The sequence below is a fragment of the Motacilla alba genome, chromosome 20 (genome assembly GCF_015832195.1).
Source record: "Motacilla alba alba isolate MOTALB_02 chromosome 20, Motacilla_alba_V1.0_pri, whole genome shotgun sequence".
NCBI lineage: Eukaryota > Metazoa > Chordata > Aves > Passeriformes > Motacillidae > Motacilla > Motacilla alba.
Window position 1 is genome coordinate 15,131,309 of NC_052035.1, and position 25,900 is coordinate 15,157,208.

Below are 25,900 nucleotides of genomic sequence, written 5' to 3' on the forward strand. Positions count from 1 at the left end.
AATCAAACAAACTAAAAAAGGACATTAAAATGAAAGTTCCAGCTGTTTTTTTACCTTGAGAACAGTATTTTGAGAACTAGAGCATATGCAATTTATAGATTAAAAGCCTCTCACCTCAATCTGCATTTTTAAATGGGTCTTAAAATTTGAAAGCAGTGTGAGGAAGATGGCAAGAGAGAGCTCAAACACATCAGGAACAGAAGAGACTCCATTTTTAGATAATGCTACACAAAGATATTGCTTGATTGCATTGATGAACATTTCATGTGTCCTGAAAACGAGACCAGCATTCTGCAGCACTGAGAGAAGCAGCTGGAGAGACACAACCTTGGAACGCAACTCATGGGATCTAGAAAAAAATTCAACATTAAATGCATTTCTATATTTTCTTAGCATATACTTGCATTCAACATTAGCAGTGTAGCATTTCTTCTACATCAGGAAGAAACTACTGCTATTTTGATTCATTTAAATGCAGGGGGCAAGAGGGTGGAAATCAGCCAAGTGAATTTTGACCATCCAAATTTGAAATTTTTTCAGTAATATTAACATCTTAGACCAGCCTAATAAATCCAGCTCAGTGCTTCTTGAGCACTTCCCCACTCTCCCACCAAAGGCTTCACAAATACTATAGTCAAGGCCACTCCAACTGGTAAGATTAACAAGCCTATTATACAAAAATGAAAAATCTCAAGTATTGAGTTTTTAATAATTTGAAGCTATTTTCAATCCTAGATTCATCAAGCTAACTAAACCAAGGGCCTGGCAAGTGGATTTTGAATACCTGCTTAACTATCCAGCAGCAACTTAACTGTCTCTAAAAGCTACCAGGAAAGAATATAGTAATAGAAAGAATAATAAATCCAGTCACATTACTTGGGATCTGGTGGTCCTTCCCCCAGTGGTTTCATGGAGAGCTTGCACAGTGACCTGAACACAAGGAAGGCATCCTTTTGTAGAACATGGGAAAATCTGGCAGCAGCTTGATGTCCAGATATATCAGTTTCCTTGAGAATAAGAAACACAACACAGACCCCCAGTGAGACAAAGAAACAGAGCAATTAGGAGATTCCACAGCTCCTCTGAGAATGAGCTACAGTTTAAACTAAACCTAAACAGGATTACAAGGGACCTGGATCTTTTCACACATGTTGACTGACCCTTTGTCTCTGTCCCTACTCTGTATAAAAATACAACTAATATAATAAATTTTAAGACAGGTATTTTCAATATATGCTTAAATTGCAGCTGCTGCTTCCTTTTTGAATCTGAGTAGGACACACACATTAGAGTTTCTGTCCCTTTCTTCCGCCAAATCCCACTCTATTAGTTGTCACAATAAAAACATTTCTTCTTTCGTACATGTATATTGGCATCCAGTGCAGTTATTTACCAGATTATCAGTGGAAGAAACAGACTGCCCATCATCTGGAATCCCATTTGTTTGTACATTTTCATTGCTAGAGCCAGAAAGAAGAGTATCTGCAGTCTCTAGTGCAGGCACAGCCTTGACAGGCTCTGTTACCTGCTTTTCTTCAGCCACTAAAGGGGAAAATGGAAAGATGATTAAAATCATGCAAGAGTTTTCTATCCCACGACTTTGTCAACCTCTACCACTGGTAAACTGGAAAGTTTCTCAGTTACCAGCAAAAGAATATTGTGATACAATCAAAACCTGTTCTTGCTGCCTTAGTAGGAGTTCTTGTCAAAATACTTAGTCACAAAAATTACTTCTATGCTTCTATAATCAATACATATGCAACTATTTTACTTTAGAAGACTTTACTACCTTTCACAGCTGAATCCACCACATCTTCCAAGATGCCTTGAACCATTTCCTTTCCTCCATCAATCGTTTCCTCTAGTGAAACACAGAGAGAATTTTTAATTTAGTATTTTTGTTTAGGAAGAAGACTAAAAGGAAAAACATGACAAAGGCAGAAGCATAAAAATTTATCAGTTTTCTTCAGCAGCTCTCATTGAAAGTAATTTGTGAGAAGTCATTAAAAAATACTCATTGATGTTATTTATGTTGTTTGAATCAAAGCACCAATATTTTTAATGCAGTTGTTTCATCATTTTTATTTATCAACTGTTACAAACATTCCTAATTAAGATGCAGTAAGTGCTGATGATATGGTCTTCATAATATGCATCATTTTTACCACAGGACTTCAATTACCTGACAGCAGCCTACATACCATGACAATTCTCTTTCTTCCCTTCCCCTTTATCAACCTGTTCAAGTCAAATTCCATTATAATCCTCTATAGATAAAGTACACATGGCTTAACTGGAATTCTAGGGAGAACAGGAATCTTTCTGCAGCAGTCATAGTGTAGACACAAGCCAAGGATGGCAGCACACTCTGGAAGTCTGCTGAGGAGAGCCAAGGGAGCCAGTCACCCCATCACTGCTCCTCAAAGTGGCCTCCAAGAGCCCTTTTCAACAGGCTGCTGTGAGTGAAAGTAACAGAGTTTGTGTTGTGCTCACCTGCCGCCAGCAATGCGGAGCCCCGCTGCAGCTCCCCGCGGCCGGGCTCCCCGGGGCCGGGCTCCCCGGGGCCGGGCTCCCCGGGGCCGGGCTCCCCGGGGCCGGGCTCCCCGGGGCCGGGCTCCCCGCGGCCGGGCTCCCCGCGGCCGGGCTCCCCGCGGCCGGGCTCCCCGCGGCCGGGCTCCCCGCGGCCGGGCTCCCCGCGGCCGGGCTCCCCGTTGGCCAGCACGGTGCCGGCGGTGCCGGCTCTGCCTCCCCAGGAGCTGTGCTGCCGCTGCCCCGGCCGTGGGGACCGTGGCCCCGCCACCGCGGGGGACTGAGGCTTCTGCGCTCGCTCTGCTTCTCTGGACTCCTGCAACTTGGAAAATACATACGGAAAGGTTCATCTAAGCACAGAATACACTGAGGGAAATCCTGTCTATGTTGACTGGTGTTCCTTTGTGAATGCACGTCTTAGCAGGAAACAGTGAAACTACAATCACTTGGCCAATAAGATTAAAAAGATACACTTCAAGTTTATTTGAAAAGCATCATTTGTTTATCCAATGCCATTTGGCAGAAGCCATGGTGTGAAACCTTGTTATCAGCAGCGCACGTCACCTCTTACTTTCAACTCAGTCAGTATGCCTCACTGCAGAATTTCACAGGTTTTCTATCATGACAAATCAACAGATATGCAACTACAATGACAGACTCATTAAAAACAATAATAAACAAAAGCTTTCAGTCATTTGCAAGCCTAAACATTTGAGATGAGAAAAAGTAATAGCTACTTACAGCTTGATTTTCCATCCGTGTAAAAATTACATTTAACATCTGTGTAAGGGTAGCTTTGGCAGTTGTCTGGTTAATAAGATTTTTACTGGCTAGATAGATGTTGTAGCAGGTTCTAACGGTTTGAAGAATTGTTCCTTCATGAATTTCTATATATGGAGATGTTACTGCAGTGAGAAGAGCCTAGAAAAGTCCATAACACGGTAAAAATGAAACCTAAGCAAGTAGGCAGCAATGCTCCTCATGCATGTCTTCCAGAATAATCATGGGGTTAGCTACAAAACACAGGTATCTTTTTTAAGGCTTTACAAGCAACAACGTTTCAAATCAAAGAATGTTCAAAAGGATTTCCACATCTCTGCTCTCTCCTGAGCTGTTCTTAGGAGGTCTTATCAAAACTAAATTTCCACCAAGGGAGATACTCCACCTCCAAAAAAATGTACTGTATTCCACAGCTTCATTTCCACACAAGAGCCAACTGGACCACACTAATGTCAAGTTGGATTACTAGAAGGTTCACTAACTTCCAACCTCAGCTACAGTAGCCCAAGAAGATTTCAGAACCAGAATACACACTACTGACAGACATTACCATGCCTTGTCAAGAACATACACTGGCAAAATGGCCAGGGGAGCAGACAGGCTTGAACAGCATTCCATGGCACTGCATCCCAGTTCCAGGGCCTGCTGTCAGGACTGAAAGCAATTCCCTGGCCTGATGGAGGTAGGCATAGCGAGCCTCTAAGAGGAGCACCAGGTTGTCTGAAAGATGGTTTATCTCAGAAAGGACAAACATTTTTAAAATACTCCTTTACATTCTGCTTTCCCAACAGGAAGTACATTTTCCTCACCAATTCTGCCCTAGTGACAGCCTTCCTGAATGCAGTGACACACAGGACAATGTAAGAAATGGAGCAAATGGGCCCTCAGTAATATTTTGCCTTTTTTTTTTTTTTTAAGTTACAAAATGAAAGAGAGAGAAAGCAAATTAATGTTGCACCAAAATGAATTGAATAAAATACCTTAATGATCTGCAGTTGTACTCCTTCATCTGTTTGAGGACCCTGAAAGCAATTGCAAATGGTTTCCACTATTCGGTCAATCAGGCGCTTTCCAGGAGCTCCGCTGTCGGGAGCATTGCCAGTGATATGCCCATACGCAATGAGTTTCTAAAGAGAAAGAATGCAGCTTAGATGACCATATATTGTTAAGAAAAACACAGTTTAGCACAGCATAAAAAGGTGTGTTTAGATAGCACACCTCACTTAACCAGTTTTAATGTAAAAATGTAACTCCATCTACAGCCTGGCCAGCAAATACTTTGACTGCTCACATATATAGACAAAACATTTCAGTATGACAGATTTCAGTATGACAGAAAAGCGTTTTCAACTCGGGCCATTTCTTCATACCATAACTAGACAAAAAAAAATTTAACACCAGTCTTTTCCAGAGCGCAACTTCCTTGTGCACCACAAGAAGCCCCTTGGAAATACTCTTTGTGGAGCACGACAGATGAAGCACCTTTACTGCCTGGTAGAAGGATACCCCAGCAAAGGGGCTACAGCAGGGCAGCCACGCTCCTCCCTGTGCCCAGTGCTGGCCGAGTGTGACCCCAGGGCAGGGGCTGCCTGGCCTGGCCCCAGGGCAGGGGACAGAGCCACTCCTTGCTGCGGGAGCTGCCTGCCAGATCTGGTCACTGCAGCTTTCTCCATCTCACTCTGACCAAGCTTACCCACAACACCTACCTGTAAACAATCCAGGGAAGTACTGACGATGCGTGGAGACTTCGACTGGCAGGCCAGCTCAAATGGAAGGAAATATTTATCTGCTTCAATGAAGTTTGCTTTTGGTGGAGCAGCAGTGCCTTCTCTAAGTCAGATACAAAGAATTATTAATTTTTCTAAGCATGTATATCACAGCAAACTACACTTTCTCCTTTTTCTGAATTTAAAGCTAAATAATGCACAGCGGCATAAAAAGGTATTGCAGCTTTCTTGCATATACTTTCTTAAACAAAGATCAATTTTCTTTAAAAATCACACGAAACTCATTTTACATTTATTTATATTCTATCTGATCTTTTTCATATAACTCTTTTAACTCTTTCCTCACTACACTCCAACACTGTCCCACTATCTGAAATACTGGAAAACTCCTACACAACTGATATATCTACCCATGTTATTCAAAATAGATTAAACAGTGCCCATAAGCGGAACACTAAGCAAACAGAAACACATCTGGAGACCCATTTGCTCATTTTCAATTATAGCACAGTCCTGGAAAACTTTTCAAAAACTTTTATTGCAGTAATATTTAAATTGGTGTTCTTGATCTAGGCAATAAAGAGTACATGCTATCAAACAGAGGGCATGTACTGCTCCCTGTAACTTCCTATCAGGATACTGAGTCCAGTAAAAGGAAGCAAAAAAAATGGCACCTTTTAGAAATTTCGTAATTTTTTCCTGGTGAAATTCATAGGCAGTTATGGCTTGAGCACCCACAGGCACAAACATTGTGTAAGTGAAACACACAGGCCAGGCCACATGTTCTTGGCAGAAAGGTGGGTCTGGGTATTCACAAACTCATTGCTATAATGTATATACACTCTTACACTTCCACAAAATTATTCCATTTGTTCTTTTAACACCCTTCTTTTTAGAGTAATTAATAATTTACCTTTGCTTTTCCAGCTCACTTTTTATTTCATCTGGAAGAGAGAAAAAAATCAAGCCTTAGTTATCATTATCAATAACACAGTAATAAAGCAAAGATGCTTAAATCCAGTTTTGCACCTGAGTATTTGCTGAGTCCATTCCTGTAATACCTCAGCTTCAGAGATCAGAGTTTTACCAGTTATTGAAAGGTGTATCTCTCAAATTTTACATTTAAAAAGCTACTTTTTCCAAACGAAAGGTATCTTTAGAACTCTCAGGCATAGCATGCAACTTCTATTCAAGTGTAAGTCCACACCACAGGACACTCAGATCTGCAGAAGCCTTTAATCTACTGCATAAACTATGAGTCCAATGCATCCAACCTTCCCTTTACCTGCCATGCCAGCCAGCCTGCTCATCTTAAGTCTTACAATAGGAATCAGCTGGACAAGCTCCCAGGAAACAGGAAATCTCAAATCCACTCTGTCCTTTTAACTACACTTTTAAAGAGCTTTTCATAAAATTAAATACAGGGGCAAAGAAAGTTCCTTTCTCATTTCTCTTGTATACAGCAGCAGATCCCAAAGATTCTAGTAAGGCTTTTTGAGGACTTCTAAGGTATCACCACGATGCACAATACAGACCAGCATAAGCACCCACTGTGAACACTGACAAACTCATATCTAAACCAGCACCCACAGTAAGGCTGTACAACTACATCATCTGTAACACCAGAAGAACCTTCCATCCCATCCTACAGCACATGCTGCAAACTGCCCTGATTCTGCAAATTACCACGCTTACAAATCTTGTTTCAATTGCAGGTATTAGAAAATGATCATTCATTCAATACTTGTACTCCACAACTCTGGAGAGACACCATTGTTTGCGATCAGATGTCCACAGTTCAGAAGATTTCAGTGCTGTCTGTGAACCTCAGGAATTTCTTCTGTCTCAGGAGAATCAATACACAAATCACACTAAAGAACAGGGACTGCAGCAAACAGATTATCGGGTTTTGTCCAGACCTGCTTGTCAGTAAATGGCACAGGAATTAATCCTCACAGCGTGTACTGATTTTGTAAAATTACTACCCACACTGGATAGAGAAAATGGAAGCAGAACATAGCGAAAATCTGTATAACTATACGCCGTGAGTAATAAGCTCCATCCAGGATTGCTGCTCCCTCTGCCATTTCCACTTGTCAATGAGCATCAGTCTGACACCCCTCAGTTCTCATGTCACACCAACTGAAGTAATGTTATCCACCCCAGAATCAGCCAAAGAGACACCAGAAAAATGGAAGAGCCCGAGGTGCACAGTGCTCCCAGCTCTCCTCAAGCCCACCACACAACCAACCATATCCAGCAGCTTTAAAGAGCAGTTATCACCTGCCAGCCCTGCAGAAGCCAAGCCCAGCACTCAGCACTGAGGCCTGGGGGCTTTAGGGTCAGTAGAACTTTTCAGCTCTGTGACACCCCAAAGCCAGCACCACCATCCCCTGATGCTTTAGGCTTCAACTGGAGAGGAGACAACAGAATGGAGGCTGTTGGTAAGAAATCGCCAAGGTTTTCTGTGCCAAACAGACAACCTAAATCTTGCACAGCACCACTTCTTAAACCACTGTGCTTTTCATTCCAGGATCCAGCTGGCCTACCAATCAGGTGACTCAGTTCAGCATAATTTCAATTCAGGCCTTTTGATTCAATTACCTTCCCCACCTTTAACACCATATTACAATCCAAAGAGCTACTGAGAATGTATGTGACCCACCAATGGATTGTGTCCCTGTTTTGATCTGCCTTGCTCTTAGCACAGCACATTCCCACAGCACGCAGGAACTGCTGCTTAAACACAGAGTCTTCTGGGTAGCTTTACACCTTCAGAACACTTAGTCCTGCCTCCAGGTCTTGGCAGAGAAAGGCATGTTTTAGCTACAGCTACAATCCCATGGACAGCAGGATGCCAGGGTCAGCAAAAACATAATTAATGCTGTATTTCAGACACCCTGCAGAACTAAGGTGTACAGAGCCTTTTCTTAGTGAAGAAATTTTTCTAATGCAAAAACTCCACTAAGTTTCTCTTTCTTTCAAGGAGATAATTTTCCCCCCATACTGATTGTTTTGCAGAGTAAAAAAGATGTTGAATTGAAAGATTCATAACAATTATAGTCATAAGGAGACATGATCATGCCCATCTTTACTGATACTTGTCATAGATCTTGCACTGGAAAAATAATGCAAGAATAATATCCCATATTAGAGCAACAACAGTTTAAGTATCAGAAATACTCTATAAACAGCAACAACAGAAAAGATCTAACCAAAGCCTGACAAAGTTTCCCACAATTTTATTAAAATAAAAGCTTTTCTAAAGCCATATGAAAACATCTTCACCACAACAGTATTTTAATAGATAATACTGGCAGAAAAGAATAAATGAAAGGACAAAAGAAAGCTGCAGGCATACTTCTGTTACTGATTACATCAAAACAGTTTGAAAACCTCCGTATCTGAAGAACTCATTTGGTGGTCTGACCAGAGTGAAACAGAAATAGTTGCCTAATTGAAGTCTGCTGCCAAGAACAGCTTGCCAAGCCCTAACCAGATGCAGCCAGCTTCCAGAAACCGCCTGCCACTGGTCCTGTTTTTCTCCAGTCACAGGAGTAAGGAGCACAGCTCAGCTCCCTACTGCAGCTACAGAACACAGTTCCAATTTTGGTCAACACCTGGTCACCCCAGCACAATGCTGACCCCTCACTTGGTGCGCTTTGGGTACCAGAGCTTCCTGTCTCTCCCACGGCGCCCCTTTCAGTCAGAAACATCTTCAAGCCCTGTGCTGCCCATCTAACGCAAGTCTGGCAGCATTCCTACCAAGCAACAGACCTGGAACAAGAATGGCCTTGCAGCAATTTCTTCCAGAGTTTCTGGCCACAAGGGCAGGATGAAGCTCACATTGGGTAGCTGCCTTTCTCTAGCAGATGGATGGGTTCAGTTCACTTGTACTGAACACTACACATTAAGCCAGAGTACATTTGTTGTCTGCCTGCAGCTCAATGCCTGCTTGGTGGCCTTGGAGCCAGGTTTGTGTCAGTTGCAGCAAGCGAGCCTGTGCAAAAATGGCTTGTGCTGACACAAGGACACGGGCCATGGTCCGAGCAGCAGGCAGCTGGGCCAACACTAACGCGTGGAGGAGCAGCCAGAGCTTCCCTCCCCAGCCCAGTAAAGCTGACCACATTGCCCAAGCCCAGCCTGCCTTCGACTCCACGCAAAGCCCAACAGGTATCGATCACACACGCTGTGCAGAGCCCTTCAGGAAAGGGCCAGGGCATGCCAGAGTCTGCTCTCTGCCCCAGCGCCCTCTGAACACGCTGGCCAAGAGGCCAAACCAAGAAACACAACTGATTTTGGACATTTGTCATCTATACACAGAGACTTCCTAAACACACAATCAGATTCCTAAGTGAAGGCAGGGTTGAAAAGATTTTAATTTGTTAACAAGCTAACTAAACAAATTCTGTTGTTTACAAAGCTTGAAGATATGTATGTGGAGCTGCCCAGGCTGTCAGAGAAGGCTGCCCAACCAGGGTGGCTGCACAGTGTGTCATTAAAAACAGCCCCAGTAGGGCAGGAGTAATAGTTTATGTGAGTGACCCAGGTGCACAATTAGCATTAGTCTAATAGGAACTGCTGGGATACAGACTGTCAGTATTCCACTGCAAATTCTTCAGGACAATTTCAGTAGATTTACTAAGAATCATGTGTACCTGGAGCTTCATGTAAATGCAAATGCTTATTAAGCAACTATTTTTATACCATACAATGGTCTATTGAAAATAAATTTTCTTTAAAACACAGTTTTCTAAAGCAGAGCAGAACAGCTTCTCTGTTCAAAACCCTCAATTTCTCCCAATCTTTCCTGGGGTTTACTGGCACTACAACTACAGGAGGCAACCGTTACACCTACTGATGAAGCAAGAGACTGAATGAAGGAATCTATTCAAACTCTGCTTACTTAACATTAATGCTGTGTATTTCAAAGGAGGGCGTGGAAAGAGGCAAAAAAACACCACGGTGAAGTAGTTTTGCTCCTTTTCCTCCATACTTGTGTTTCTGTCCTATTTGCACCTATGTTACTTCTGATTTCTACAAGGTCATGCGTATTTTGTAGTCCAAAACTGATCAGAATTAGCCCAGAGAAAAGACTGAATTACAGGGAAAAAAGGGTAAGAAGAATTTAAATTTAGAAAAATTAAAGCAGATTAAAATTAGAATTAAAGAATACCTATATTTCCTACACAAGAGAGACAGTAACATTCAGTAGTAATTTACCCAAATTCTCAGGAGTTACATGTACAAACCAATATAGAAGTCATGTAAGAAAACGAGACCATCCTTCCCACAGTTAGAAACTTCTTTCTCTCTCACCAAACAACAAATGTAAAGCATAGGTAAGTAATAGAACCACTACTGCAGTAACACCATAGCAGAAGCCACAAAAAAATGGTTCATTTCTATTAGGCAGCTGTAAAATACACCTGTTTCTCCCTGTTTGGAAAAAAAAAATTCATCTTAGACTTCCCTCATCCCAGGAGCAGCTACACATGCTCCATGCCTGTGTTGCCTGGTTTGTAACTGGCTCCAATAAAAACACCGCTGCATCGAGAAGACTGCGCAGCAAAGGGGATTTAGTAAGTAGAAATGGATTATTTGAAGTATTACTTGAAGAAAAGTGCAGCAGACAACAGCTGACACAATGACCACTTTCATAAAGTAACCACATTTCTTTCACACAGAACTATTTTTATTCAGTGTTAACTGGACTTCTTATTATTATTCACAACACTGAAGCTTCTTTCATCCCTGACAGTTTCTGTAGGGTACAAAGTTTGGCCTGAATTCTTCAGACTGCCAGTAACATTCTTCCCACATTTCCTCACATATTTACTATTGCACAGAGCTTGAAAATTAAGTTGACACTTTTGGAACTGTCATAGTCTTAGTTAATACAAAGTATATGATTAATGAAAATTAAGTATATGGAAATAAAACTGATTTTTTTTTTCACTCGAGAAAAAATTTAAAAAGGCTTAACCAAAATAGAATAAAGTTTGGGGAAAAAATCACATGTAAATAAAGAAACTCCATTCCTGTTAGCAACCTAAAATAATCAAGTAATATTCACCAAATGTAACAGAGATCCTCCCATACAGTTATTCAGGCCCCTAACACTTGGTCAACAGAAGTTTCTCTCTTTCTGCTGACCTCTGCTTTAGTCCAAGAAAGCCCATGGACTCCTTTTCAGAGCAGGTTTATGTCCACCATGACAAGCGTGAGCTCCCCTCCCACACACTGCACCTTAGAACACGCAGGCATAGCCATAACCCAAGAGGCAGGGGCCAACGGGGGCTGTGGCACAACTCTGCTCCCAAAATCATCGCCTGCACTGCCTTAGCAAACACAGACCTCCACCAGGCAGCTCACAAGGAAGTTCCCTTTCTCAACCTCTAAATCTATTTATATAGCAGCAAAACAGGTTCTCAGCCCTGTAAATGGGTTCAGTGCATGTGGGGGCAGCTGGGGAAGAGATCAGGAAAAGGAACTCGTTAGGAAAAGCAGTTTCTAACTGCCGGGCATACGTGTTTACACTACAGGTAGCTCCTACAGATCTCCTGGGAGTAAAGACTGCTGGGAGGAAGATAAAAATGACAGCATTTCTTTAAGCTCACTCTGCCTGGGACAGAACTTGCACCTGCCCAGCCTCCTTACATACCCAACCCAACTTGCACCTGCCCAGCCTCCTTACATACCCTTTTCTTCTGTCTTGGATACACTAAATGTTCCCAAAGGAAAATATTGATGGGAAGCAACCACAACTGAAAGAGAAATGTCACTTTTGCAAATTAAGAAAGGGCCACGGAGAACTCCAGCTGCAGAGCTCTACTGTTCGCCTCAGTTTATCTTTCCCTCTCTGTGACACACCGTATGTTGTCAGAACTTTTACCACAGGGACCTTTACATAAGCTTGTACTTGCAGATTTCAGGACCAGTCCACCAACTTCCCAAAAAGTGCTGCCAGCTCTGAAAACATCACAGATATTACGTGTACTTGGCCACTATGCCAACAGTCCCTAGCCAGTCCAAACACGACCTGGAGATCAGAGGTCAGATTTAACATCCCGAGAAGCTCTGGGACTCCGTAACTCGAGGGCCTTAAAAGCTCTTGTTTCCTAGTCCAAAAGCTGCAATTAATTTTCTCAAAACCGAAGTGGCAAGACCAAGTCCCTCCTGTTTCACACCGAAACCAGAACTCAATAAATAATAGGAGGTTTTCCCCTCCTATTTTCACGTCCTGTACTGGAGGGAGAACTCTCCCTCCGCTCCAAGGTCCCGAGAGGATCCCCACACCCTGCGGGGACGCGAGGCGGAAGGGACATGTGCCGGAGCGCTGGGCCCCGTCCACCGCCGCGCCCCGCGCGGGCCGGGCCGGGCCGGGCCGACTCACCCAGCGCCACCTGGCAGGCTCTCCGCAGCTGCCCGTGCGGGGGCCGCTTCGCCTCCTTCTCCGCCAGGATCTTCTCCAGAGCCCGTGACACGAACATGCTCTTAGTGCGGGCGTCCTGCTCGTGAGCCGGTGGCTGCATGACGAGGCCGGGAGCGGGGCGGGGGCCGGGAGCAGGAGCCGGGCGGGCACTCGGGCCCGCGGCACACCCGGAAGGGACGCGCCTCCCTCAGCGGCCGCGCCGCCGCCACGGCGCCGCCATGTTGGCACCGTCACGTGACTCGACACGGCCCTGGCCCCGCCCACAGGGCCGAGCGTGACGGGGCGGAGCGAGGGGCGGTGCCGGAGGCGGAGACGGGGCGGAGTCGAGGGCGGAGCGAGATGCTGATCCAAGGGCGTGGCGAGGGGCGTGCGAGGGGCGGAGATATGGGCGGAGCCTGGGGCGGGCTGAGGGGCGGAGCCGAGGCTGAGGGGCGGAGCCGAGGCTGAGGGGCGGAGCCGAGGCTGAGGGGCGGGGCCGAGGCTGAGGCTGAGGCTGAGGGGCAGAGCCGAGGCTGAGGGGCGGGGCCGAGGCTGAGGGGCGGGGCCGAGGCTGAGGCTGAGGCTGAGGGGCAGAGCCGAGGCTGAGGCTGAGGCTGAGGGGCAGAGCCGAGGCTGAGGGCCGGGCCGTGCTGCCGGAGAAAAGCTGTAAATTATGCCCGGGAGGCCGCGTTGGTGGAATGCTCGGTTTTATAACGCTTCTAACCTAAGTGTCTCACCATTCGCATTATCTCTGTTAACTCTCACACCGTCCTGCAATGAGGCATGAAGAGAGAGCACGTCTAAAAAAGTCAAAGTTGTACATTAATGAGGACTCACTAAAAATTAAGTTTTCAGTCACAGAAATTGACCCTCCGTTAATAACTTTATACCTAATTGAATCTTCTCCCTTTACCCTTTGCCTAGGTAAAGCACCTCCCAGCCGAAATCTAGGGCTCCAAAGCCAGCAGGACGTGTGGCAATAATCCGAATTTCCTCCACTGACACCCTCCTCGCTCTATTAATCACCACTGCACACAGACGTCACTTCATGGAAGTTCCACAAAGGTCTCCTTCAAATTCAGACAGCCGTATCTAATGGAGAATACAGGAGCACATTCAATTCTTTAGATTGCAGTTTTGCTTCCTTTTTTCCAAACAGCAGGACTCTAACTCTTCAAAATGTCATTAATGGACCTTTAGTGTTGATTTGTCAAGAACTGCAATTTCTGTGCCCAAAACCACTAACAAAGGCCCCAAACACCTGTGCAAAGTGTCAGGTTAGTATTATTTCCCAGGGAAAATTGACCAGTGCTTGTATTTTTAGACATATATTTTTTAAATATGCTCCCAATACGAAATGTGACTGCTAACCCAACCCCCAATGTACACGTCTGGGTGCTCCTTTCACTTACACTCCTGCACATTAAGGGTAATTCTACTGTTATCACTGAAATTACAGGGATGCAGGAGTGACATAACTAAAAGCCAAATAAGGCACTGAATCTTTTTTGAGAGTTGCTGACTTAGTTATTGACACAAAAGGAGGCTGTAATTACTGTCAGCAGCATTGCAGAACTAATTAAGCAGCAGAGCTCTTCACATATTGTCAGCCAAATTATCAGTTCTGATTTTAGGGTTTTTATCGTGGGACGGGATTAGTTCTCAGGAGAGAAGCAAATGGATACAGGCTAGTTTTTAGAAAATAGATTGAACAGATGGTTTAACAGAGATTTTAAAAAATTTTTCTCTCAGGCAAAACCCCTGTTTTTGAAATCATGGAGTAGTATCTGAATTCATAGGTGTAGGGCTACACTGAGGTTATGGTTTGGATTTCAGAGGGCCCAGAGTCAGTAGCAGGCCTCAGTTTCAGCGAGCTCTCTGACTGCCAGAGGCAGATGAGGAGCACAGAGCTGGTGGATGGCACGCTCCCCTAGCTGAAGTCTGGTTATGGCCAAGGGCTCCTTTCACCTGAACACCAAATGCAGCTGGGTTCCCAGCACGTGGCACAATGCCTCGGTGTCTCCCAGCCCACAGAGCGTCTCAACCACCAAAGACAGACAGTTCTAAAGTCTAATTATGCCTGCTCAGCACACAGCGCTCTCCTCACACTGACATCACTGTGTAACTAAGTGCAGTGAAAGAATAATGGGGTTGATATCATTCTTACAACTATTTTCAAATTTTCTTTTTGTCAAAGTATTTTAAGATTACAGTGGCTGATTTCTGAGGGAAGAATGTGAGTCATTTGGCTAATTCAAAGGCACTTTAGCCCAGTGCAATGCTGCTACTGAGCACAGCACCGTGCTGCAGAGCGAGCTGCGTGGTGTGTGTCGCTGGCTGCAGGCAAACAGAGAGAGAAAGCCTTTCCAGTGGGAGAGAAGGCAGACCAAGGGGGAAGAAATGCATGTATCTGCATGCATGTGCTTGCCAGTGGATTCAGTGCCAATTACAAGAATTACTATTAAGCTTCTGTAAATAGCTCATTGTGGCAAATATGTCTGTAGTGCAAGACATAAATCATGAGCAAACAATGCCTAACAGGTGGACAGAGTTCACAGTTTGTACAAGCTACTTCCTTGGCAAGAAGCTTCCCTGGATATCTGCCCAGAGGCCAGGTGCTCTGTACTGACTGACAGAACTAACCTCGCAACACTTTCCCACTGGCATGTTGCTACATAGCTTGTTTTAGGAAGGAAACCACAGCCTAAAAATAGATGCAGAATGGACAGGAAAATTCTTGGAAAACCAGCCCTGGTCTGTATAGTAGCTTAGTTCCCAGTCCAGCATTAGCATAGAACTTCTTTTCCCTTCTTCTGTCCATTTTTAATAATTTCCTTTGGGACTAATTCTATTTATTCTGCCTGGCTTCCAGCCACTTTTCCTGCTGTCCAGTAATGTACTTACTAGTGGATTTCCCAGGGAGGTCCGCATTTGATTCACTGTCTCAACTCTCTAATTTTTTCCAGTTCAACACTGCATGCCCTAAAATCAATAAATCCACATAGTAAAGCATTCTCCCACTGCTAGCAAAACAATTAGGTAACTACTAAGTGAGTAATTATACAAGTATTTATGTGATATTAGTGAGGCATTTCACCATGATCTGTATAGACAGTGCTCTCCCTTTCATTCCCACTATTTTCTTCAAATCCTAGTCTTAGACCTTCTGTGTCTTCTGACCATCTTACAGCCTCACACAGAACTTGCACTCCAGCCCAGAGAAGCTCTGTAATGTGAAAAAAGGACAGACAATATGTCTAAACAGCACTGTGCAATGTCATGAGATGAAAAGAAAAATCACTTGGCAGGAGAGGCTCTGGAACTGTTTGTCCACGGAGCTGGGCCAGGCTGGGCAGGAGCTGCTGCAGCCAGCCCTGCACTGCTGCCTGCCCTGCACCGCAGCCAGCCCTGCACCTCAGCCAGCCCTGCACCTCTGCCAGCCCTGCATCTCTGCCAGCCCTGCACTGCAGCCAGCCCTACACCTCAGCCAGCCCTGCACCTCATCCCACCCTGCACTGCAGCCAGCCCTGCACCTCAGCCAGCCCTGCATCTCTGCCTGCCCTGCACTGCAGCCAGCCCTACACCTCAGCCAGCCCTGCATCTCTGCCTGCCCTGCATCTCTGCCTGCCCTGCACCGCAGCCAGCCCTGCATCTCTGCCTGCCCTGCACTGCAGCCAGCCCTGCACCTCAGCCAGCCCTGCACCGCAGCCAGCCCTGCACTGCAGCCAGCCCTGCATCTCTGCCTGCCCTGCACTGCAGCCAGCCCTGCATCTCTGCCAGCCCTGCATCTCTGCCTGCCCTGCACCGCAGCCAGCCCTGCATCTCAGCCAGCCCTGCACTGCAGCCAGCCCTGCATCTCTGCCTGCCCTGCATCTCTGCCTGCCCTGCACCGCAGCCAGCCCTGCACTGCAGCCAGCCCTGCACCGCAGCCAGCCCTGCACTGCAGCCAGCCCTGCATCTCAGCCAGCCCTGCACTGCAGCCAGCCCTGCACTGCAGCCAGCCACCGCCCGGCTCTCAAACCTGACTGCAGCACTTCTGCTTGCTGCTGGGATTTACCTTTTAGCCCAATATTTTACCTTGAAGTAAGTTACAAAGGATAATAGCAGTATTTTGAATAAGTGAGATTTATACAATTTTAAGTAAATACAAATTAAATTCTTCTTTCCTTAAAAAGCCGTCAGATCAGATTTGCAGTTCTCTCTCTCTCACAAGAGAACTTGAACTTTTTTTTTAAAAATTCTGAAATACATGCTTTGGCTACACTCCAAATCTGCAGTTTTCACTTTTTTCACATTTCAAAAGATTGGCAGCCTGTCCAAAGAAAGCAGATACTTATCCCACAGAATAATTTTGTTATATTAAATAAATGTTGTTTTGACCTTTCAACCAAAACCAAGTTATAAATTTTTTTTCACTTGTCCTGGCAGAAGGAACCAATCCTGAGGTCAGCTGTGGTACCAGACTCACATGAAGGTATCACAATAAATCACGCGTGCTGGACAGAAGCAGACACAGGCCCTTCGATGCTGAATTGCAGCCTCTATTCCTTGTTCTGATAACAAATAGTATGTAACCATAAGAGGATGTGTTAGGAATATAACAGTGTTCAGACAAGCAGAGATGCAATAAAATCTGAAGATCGGACTTCAAATCAAAGTGTTCACAAATTCAAATATTATTGCCTTCATGGCACCTATTACTGAACAACCACTGCTCTCACTGATTGCAGCGTGTGTTTCTGCTGAGCAGCAGCCCTAAACACAGTCATTTTAAGAGCTTAACATATTCAGGCTTGAAAATTTCTAACTATTTTCCTTTTACAGTGTTTAGAACCATATCTAAGCCACAAAAGTCTGCCGTTACTTAAATACAGAGAAACATTAGAAACAAAATGATTTGAAAACAACAAAAAGTGCATTTATTTTTAAAGGATAGCAGCCAGAGTGAAGGAGCAGTTGGGAAAAATATTTTTGCCAACTCCTGCTTTTGCCTGTAGAGCAGACCTGTAATTGTTTGGAAAGATGCAAATGCAATTGAGTAGCTCCCACACCCTGAGGTGCTGGAGAGGTGGAAGACCCGGGGCTGGATAATCACTCACTTGCAAATTTCCTGTCTGAGAGGTGATAATGAGACTTTATTTGCCACACAAGCAAGTGCTAGTTAGAGTTGTGTGTATCTGAATGGCACGGAACTGGCTGTTCCACGTTGTGTCTGTGCACAGAACAGCCTGTTTTGTACAGCACTCTGCATTTCACCAAGGTAAGTGTATAACGAGGCAGATTTTGTTGACACGAACCTTGTACTCATTAAAAACAAAGGAAACAGAATACTAAGGTACTGAAGATCCTGGTTTTCAATTGTAGTGGGTTTCTATCAGGATAACTTCAGTCAGAAGATATGAGTAGCTCTATGAAGAATTAAAATGATAAGTGACCTTCTCTCTGACCTTAATCTGATCTTTATTTCTCATACTTTCTTGTAAGAAACTCAGAGTTTCATCAAGAAATGTCCCTAGCTTTACCATACAGTATAGACCTTACTCATGTATGTACAGAACTCTTCATGTCTTTCCCAAAGCCAGGTTCTTGGCTCCTTGATTCAGATTTAAGAAGGCTTGTTTCCTTTCCTCTCAGCAGGAAAGGCTTCCTCTCTCTGCTCATTACTGAACTCATTTATTCTTGAGTTGCAGTTAGGTATTCTTCAGAGGAATCTTCATTGAGACAAAGGGAGCTTTGTTTTGATTTGGCTTTATTGTATCTATCTTCTTCCTATTGGACTAGAATTAAAATGCATAACTCAACAGGCCCAGTGAGCTATCCAGTCACTCTTATTTTATTTAAGCTTCACTTTCTTTGTCCTTGCAATATTTCCCAAATCCTTCATGAGACTAAATGTTACTGGATCAGAAGAAACATATTGAAAAAACTGAAAGACGTGTGTAGAAATTGGATCTGTGGAACTGATCTTTTCTCTCTCCTTCCAGAGCAGTTCAGTTTACAAAGTGCAAAAATATTTTTCTATGCTGTTGTCAATGGAAACTTTTCCACAATTTTCTTGAAAATCTCTGTCTCATCTTTATTTTATATGTTTTCACCTTCTTTCCAAAACCACTATTTTGTTGCTCTAGTTTCCCCTCGTCCCTGTACTTCACCACTTGAGTCTCAGCCACCATTTGACGGAAAGTTACAAAAAACAAAGGTGCAAAAACTGAGTTGCAATGTATTGAACTGACACAGAGGAAAGAGCCTGTTAACTGTCCCGGTCTGGTGTTCCAAGGCAGCACGTTCAATTTGAAACAGAAATGGTTCTGTAATTTCTTCAGCCAGTAGAACAGAAAAACAATTTCCATACCATCATCCCAATGAAATGTGGAGACTCAGACTTACTAACCCACCCCTTTCCACCCTTCAGCAAGCAGGCATTGTCAGTGACTGCAGCTGGCGTGTTTGTGTGAGCACTCACACAAGCGTGCTTTGCTGCCCTGGTGCATTCCAGACAGAAATCCAGCCAAAGCCCACACAAACCACTGCCTTCCAGCCCTCCACAGGAGCACATGGGAAGGGAGCACAAGGAGCACATTTCCCCTCCAGGGAAACATGGGACCCTGTGGAAGCTTTGGTGCTGGAACGATGACAATACAGGCCTCGTGCAAGCCATGTCCAGAGCATCAGCCACCCCAAGAGAAGGCTTTGTCTGCATGCTTCTAAAGAGCTGTTCTCTCTCCTTGTGCTTGCGAGAAAGCAAGCATAAAAGACATTTTGCCACCTTCCCCAGGGACTGACAGAGCTCAGGGCTGCTGTCAGAAGTCTCCAAAACTCCCAGAAAAGTCTGAATTGTGGCAGTCCATTTGAGCACTTGGGAGTATTGATGTAATAAAACATCACGGCGGTCACCCATCGATGTAAAGCTGTAAAATTGTGCACAATGCAGTTCGAAGCATCCTGAGAACAGGAAAGAACATGCTGCTTAACCCTGTACACTTTAAGTGTCCCTATAGTAGTTTTTGTTTAAACAAAGCATTCTCTATCAAATTATCTTTCCTTTTTCCCTTGAAAAGCAACCTCAGCATAGCAGTGAGCCTACAGTTCCATCCTCCATGGCAAAGCACATGAGCCTCCTCCTAACTCTGTTACTAATGGCTTCCTGTTAAGACTTGTACAGCATTTACACCGTAATTCAAATGAAAGTGTTCTGTGATTTAACGAGTGACACTGTCAGTTTAATGGGATTTTTATTGCTACACTTTTAATGTTTCTGCACAAAGATCAACCAGGGAAAAAGAAAGAAGCTTATTTTGAAAATATCAATAGTACAAAAAAGTCTGATTCCCCTTCCCTAGAGGAATCCCTGCTGTAGTTGATTAATATTTTGTTAGACCTGGTGATGATTTCCTAGAACATCTTTCTCCCCCTACACTGTGAGCTCACAGCCCATGCACTGACTTTATACAAGTGGTTATAATTCCAAGGACTGCATCCAGTGTTGATGCAGGCAGTTGTGCAAGGCTGTAGTTTCACAAATGGCTTTAAACTGATCTGTAGATGAGTTACTGCTAAAGGAGGCAATCCCATCCTTCTCCCATCCCTGCCCTTACCACATGACTGAACACTTCCTCTCATGCCTGCAGTAACTCTTGGGGGGTTGCGCACTGAGCTTGTCAGGGAGCAAATCTGATTCAAAAAGGGACCTTTTGTTTGTTTGCCTTCCAGTTAATTTGAGCTGGATCAGCTGATCAGTTCCTGATCCTGTTCACCACAGTGTCACAAAGGAAGTGGTGAAAACATGCAACAATGTCGAAAGGGAAAAAAGGGTAGCTCACACTTCAGTTAAGTTCAACAATAAAAACGCAGTCCAAGCTACACCGATGACTACATGTTTCCAGGTTACATGAATTCGGCCTTATAGATAAAAAATGTGTGCACTACAATAACCATGGAGAGAGTTTTATACTGGATACAAGATGCACAGGGAGCCTATAAATGGCAAAATTATGTATTATGACCAAGCTCTCTATTTTGTGCTGATGTGATATGAAACTGGCTCAGCTGATCCTTAGCAAAGATCTTTAGTTTATCAAATGCAGACCTCCATCACTCTCAGTATTTAGTGGAGAAGAATTCACATATCATCTCAGAAATGCATGTTAGTTTACTCATACACTTCAGTATTAAAAAAAACTGACCAAAATTGCAGGTGCAGACAGTAGATCCCAGAAATGACATCTCTGCACAGCTGCATGTGGAACACTGAGTGTCAAAGACGCAGAAGATGCAGCAGCGCATTCTGTGATGTTTGCTCCTCTTCCTCACACAGCACACCGAGTGGGCCCCAGCCCAGTCAGTCCCTCAAGCATGGTCTGATCTTAAGCTGAGAACAATTCACCAAAACCCCTTCAACTGGCGACAAACTGCTGAGCTGGTGCCAATCCCTTGCCCCAAAATCATGCTCTGTATCTTCAACACCACTGAGGTGCGTCGGGAAAAGCAAAGAATAGAACTGGAGAAAAAAGAGCAGGTGCATAGATGCCATGTATTCCAGGTCTATTTATGTGCCATAAAACATTTTTTTTCTATGATCTTCAGCTCTCTGTTCATTCAGAAGATTCTTTCCAGCTTTAGTTGTGAAAACACCATGAGTTTTGAATCAGCCACAGAATTCCAGCCTCCACCTCCTCATTACAATTTCTATACATTGGTTGTGCTGACACAGAGGTAGGTGGCTTTTCCTGTTCAATGTACTGGCAGAGGAAATAATGTAAATGCAGTCAGGAACAAGCAATTTGTAACAAAACAAAAACAAGCACTATTGTTCATGTTATTTTTACTTCAGGTACTTACAGAGAACAAAATACAGAGAGTGAACCTTTGCTTGATTGTATTAGTGCAGGGCAAATACTTATTTGCATACAATCTGCAAATCTTCCAGCAGCCTTTTTTAGTACCCTCCCAAAAGACTAAATTTTATAAGAATGTTAATTTGTCAGAAAAAAAGTGTAAAGAGTTGCAAACTCGTAAATGGTCTCATATGGGGAAAAAATCACTTGGAACAACCCCAGTTTAATTGACTATTTAATAAAAATCTGACAAACTTCCAATTTACAAAAGAAAAAAGGGAATTTGCAAAATTTTAAAAAATCATCCTACGTCAAGCATATTGAAGTTTGATACATATTTTTTTCTTTACATAAATATACCTGAGCCTGTTGTCAAGGCTATGCTTCTCCATTGTTGGCTTTAGAGGGTAAAGATCAGATCATATAGCATTATGTCAGGAGTAATAGAAACACTTTCTGCACCTGACTTAAAAACAAAACTGCTTTAAACTACCCTGAATTGAGAAGGACCATTTGATTAATTGAACCAAAAATCTTCTCTCAGTTTAAGAGCTCAGTGAGAACCCTTAATTACATAATCAAAAATTATGTCAGGAAAGGACATAATGAAAACCTAATTATGCACTTTTTAGTATGTGATTAGTTTTAAGTAGGTGGGTATGATTGAGGAAGGGCAAAAGAGGGGAAATATGATTAAAGAAGTGAATCAGACAGTGGAAAGAAAAGAAGCATCAGAGGAGTGAGTAATAGCAAATACAGCCTTTTCCCAGAGTGTCTTCCAAAACTGAATGTTTTGACTTGAATATAGAATGTATGAAATAACACACACTTCTTCTCCAATTATATGTGTTTAGGATTTGACACAAATCTGAAACCTATGAAAAGGAAAGAAGCTGCATTTCCAATTAATTAGTGAGTTCAATACCAGGAATATTTTCAAAAACTTTTGTCCATCTCCCCTGAACTCATGGGAAGGCTGCAACTCTCCGTTCTCATGGTGCTGTCCCTCTGCCAAGTGAGACACTGATGTAACATCTTACAAAAGCTTGTGTGCAGGTCCCATGATACAGTTTATAGTATCTCCCTCTTTCTTCTCAAGTCCAGAATCCTTCATGGCATGAAGTGGCGTTAACCTTCAGTTTTCTCTAGGGTATTAGGGTTATCAAGGAAGTGGGGACAGCAAAGAGAAGCACAAGCCTTGGTCACTGATGTCTCATCACACTCACAGGTGGCCTAACACCCCACAGGTAAAATCTGATTTGCTGACTGAAAACTGGTGTGGCATTGTGGGGGCCCCTTTGAGTGGGCTCTGTTTTGCACATATTCACAGTATTCTTGGGCAGCCACTTCAGACCATGCATCTCAGTTTCCCTGTTTTCAAATGGACATAATACTTATGTCCTTCTACCACACACCGTGTGTCTAATTAAGTGCTTTCAGAGTTTACTTAATGTGTGCATTATATTATTTCCTAATCACAGAGAATTCCATCCACACTTCCTAGCAATTCTTCTTCTTTGTTCACCATGTTCCCTCTAAGCCTCTATTTGTTCCAAGTCACTCTGCTGTCAAGTTACCTGAGCATCTTTATCTTAAACCTATTTTTGGGCTGATGTTAACAAGAGAAATGCAAATGTTCCACTGGCAGTCTAGGTTCCTGAAGAGTCGGAAGCTAAGAAATTATTTCTGCAAAGCTCACTGCAAACTACCTCCATACATCTTGCTTGAAAATTAATAATTTGTAGAAATCAAAGGGATTAGTTCTTAGCTAGAATAAATCAGCGGTGGCTTTAGCAAAATCAGTTATCTCCAATGAATTATATAGGGACAGGTGAAAGCTGATTCATGTCTGCTGCACACAGGCCAGAACCTGATTTTAACCACACACATGGAAATCTCTATTAACTACATTATTTTGACTGAAGTTTCTAGAATTACTCTGCATATCTACAGATGCAATGTTGGAATTTAAATTAGCTGCTGCCATTCAATAAACAAGTTCAATTAAGTTGCTGGAGTCAGGGTTTATTCTCTGCTCAGCAGCAGCATTTCCATGCTCTGTGGAAGCAGCACAGACCATCACTGTATCCTGAACAGGTCCCTGGCACACAGACTTCTTTAACGTCTCGCACAAACCATTTACTGCTGTCTCTCAAAGCATATAGTAGAGCTATAAGTACAGGGAAGTGAAAGAAAGATAGTTAGCCATGCAAAATGGCTTCAATATGAGGACAGTCTAACAGGTTAGAGCATTTTAACTTGGTGTGGAGAGCACTGAGGGGAAATAAACTAAAGGTCTGCAAAATCTTCAAATGGTGAGTAAAGCATAGACAGTGACTGAGCTGTATTGTTTGCAGTTATGAAGTTAAGATGCAACCAAGAAAATTATCAGGTCTAAAGCAAAAGAATTTTTTTTTTTTTTCATATAGGAATCATTAAATGTGGAAAAAACTGCTAAAGAGTCCTGGAAAGGGCGAACATCTTGTGTGTCAAAGGAAGATTCAATAGGAAATATGCCCATTGTTGGCTAGTAAAACTGGTCCAGATACAACCTCTAGTTCAGGAAATTCTTCAGCTACGTTAAGCCGGGTATGTCACGTACAGACTTGAGTGCCAAAATTGGGACCCACACTTCACAGCTTACCAATTTCCCATGAATCTTTGAGCATTTCTGTACTCTAGGGAAAAGGGCTGTGGACTAGTAAATGCTGAACTGAAATGGTAAATTTAGAGTGCTGTGATAGGCTCCTGTCTCAGCACTTGATATGGAAATGAAATTCTTATAGGATTTTTGAGGTAAGCACAGGAGATAGAAATAGCAAATTAACAACTTTAAAACGAACAACTTTCTCACTCAGCCACAGGGTGGGGGCGTAGCTTTGGTGATGGTGATTTTTCCTAACAGGGTGTATTGTTAGTTAATTAGGATATTTTAAAAGAAAGTCTTGCGCCTACCTCTTGCCCCAAACAGAAAAAAACCGAAACCATTTGATGATTTTAAAAAAGAGATAAGTTGGACACAAAATGAGTAAATGTTGTATTGACTTTCAGAAGAAAATGAAAGGTTAAATGTAAAGAACTTGAAAGAAAACCGGTGAATTTAGAGTCTAATCTGACCTTCCAGAGATTCTGCTTGCCTGTCCATGTCCCTTCCCTGCAGTGCTCTCCCGCAGCCCAGAGCGCTGCTTGGCGCAGCTGAGACCTGCCCAGAGCCCAGAGTCGCCCTGGCCAATCCCCCCCTCGGGGCTTGTCCCTCGGACCCCCGAAACTCAGGGCGGTAAGGCCTTTCCCACATGTTCTTTCCCCTTTTAAACAACCGTGTTTCAGACTGACTCGGGAGTGAGGGGAACGTTTGTCACTGATGAGGATGCAGAAACTGCTACCGCAGGGTATCACGAGAGCCATGATAACAGCACACCTTGACCCAAGACTACCTCATTAGGAGACATGGAGAAAAAAAATATTGACACTTAATAAAGACAATTTCCACACCTAGGGCTGAAAGCCCTAGGTATGAGATATTTGAGATATTTTCTTTACACTGCAGACCTGCAGCCTGCTGCAACTGTGTCTTGATCCAAGAGCTGTTTTTTCATTCCATGTAATGCGGTATCCATGAAGCCTTGAGATGATGATTGGCTGTGTTAGACTACCAACACTTACTCCTGAAGAGAAAATTTAAAAAACCAGAATAGTGATCAGCCAGAAAATAAAAAAGCCCATGTTGAGATAAAAAAAGTTCAAGAGATATTTTGGTTTAGCCTGGGGAAGATGACAATTATTACATTATTTGTTACATTTCATTTTGCTAAGTTTACTTTTCAAGGTAGTATATCCAATAAATGTCTCTATTATTATGCCTATTAGGAGTTCACATTATTAACATTCTTAAATCTTCCTCTTGAAACCTTTTTCCTTAATTAAAAAAAAAAAAAGAGAGAGAGAAAAAGAAAAAAAAAGTATTTGTAGTTTGGCAAAAGCCTGGCAGTGTTCTTATGGTGGAATATGGTTCTTGTTTGGGAGAATCTCCACCGTTATGAACCAAGTTAGCCTTCTGGGAATGGGGGGAGTAGTGCTGAATTGCAGCCCTCAGCCTGGTTTTGTGCGCAGCTTGCCCTGTTCATCTCTGCCCTTGTGCTGCGCACTCACTTTGCACAAGCAGTCGCAACCAACTTAAAACCTCTGCATTTTGGATTCACAGCGATGAAGCCTGCTTTTGTATTTATTCTTTGTTGGCATGGAAGCCTGCGATTCCTTATTTCTGCGCGTTGTGTCCATTGTGCTGTGTGCATTCCTGTGTGACATTCCTGTGTGACTCCGCTTGGCGGCGGGCCGGGCAGGGCCCGTAGGGCCGGGGGCAAGTCCCCGCTCCTGCGGGCAGCCGCGGAGTGTCACCGCGGAGTGCCACCGCGGAGTGCCACCGCGCTGTGCCACTGGCTGTGCCACCGCGCTGTGCCACTGGCTGTGCCACCGCGCTGGCTGTGTTCGTGCGCCGTGGGGCGAGCCCCGTGTCCGGCCGCGCCGTGTGACCGCGCTGAGCGGGCTGGGCAGCAGCTCAGCACACTGTGAAGCGCAGGGGGCAGAGGGCGAGGCGTGCGGGGTCTGCGGCGCACGGC

At 43.8% G+C, this 25,900-nt stretch overlaps 1 protein-coding gene across 1 annotated transcript in view; it reads right to left on the minus strand.

The window, feature by feature from the left end:
* ARFGEF2 (ADP ribosylation factor guanine nucleotide exchange factor 2) overlaps positions 1-12,739 on the minus strand; it is a 34,565-nt gene extending 21,826 nt beyond the window's left edge. The window contains 10 exon segments of the mRNA XM_038158971.1: positions 115-349; positions 877-1,007; positions 1,394-1,542; positions 1,790-1,861; positions 2,494-2,851; positions 3,271-3,450; positions 4,290-4,436; positions 5,016-5,139; positions 5,950-5,980; positions 12,433-12,739. Coding sequence (XP_038014899.1) covers positions 115-349; positions 877-1,007; positions 1,394-1,542; positions 1,790-1,861; positions 2,494-2,851; positions 3,271-3,450; positions 4,290-4,436; positions 5,016-5,139; positions 5,950-5,980; positions 12,433-12,571 — 1,566 coding nt within the window. The 5' untranslated portion in view covers positions 12,572-12,739.
* Positions 12,740-25,900: the final 13,161 nt, after the last annotated feature.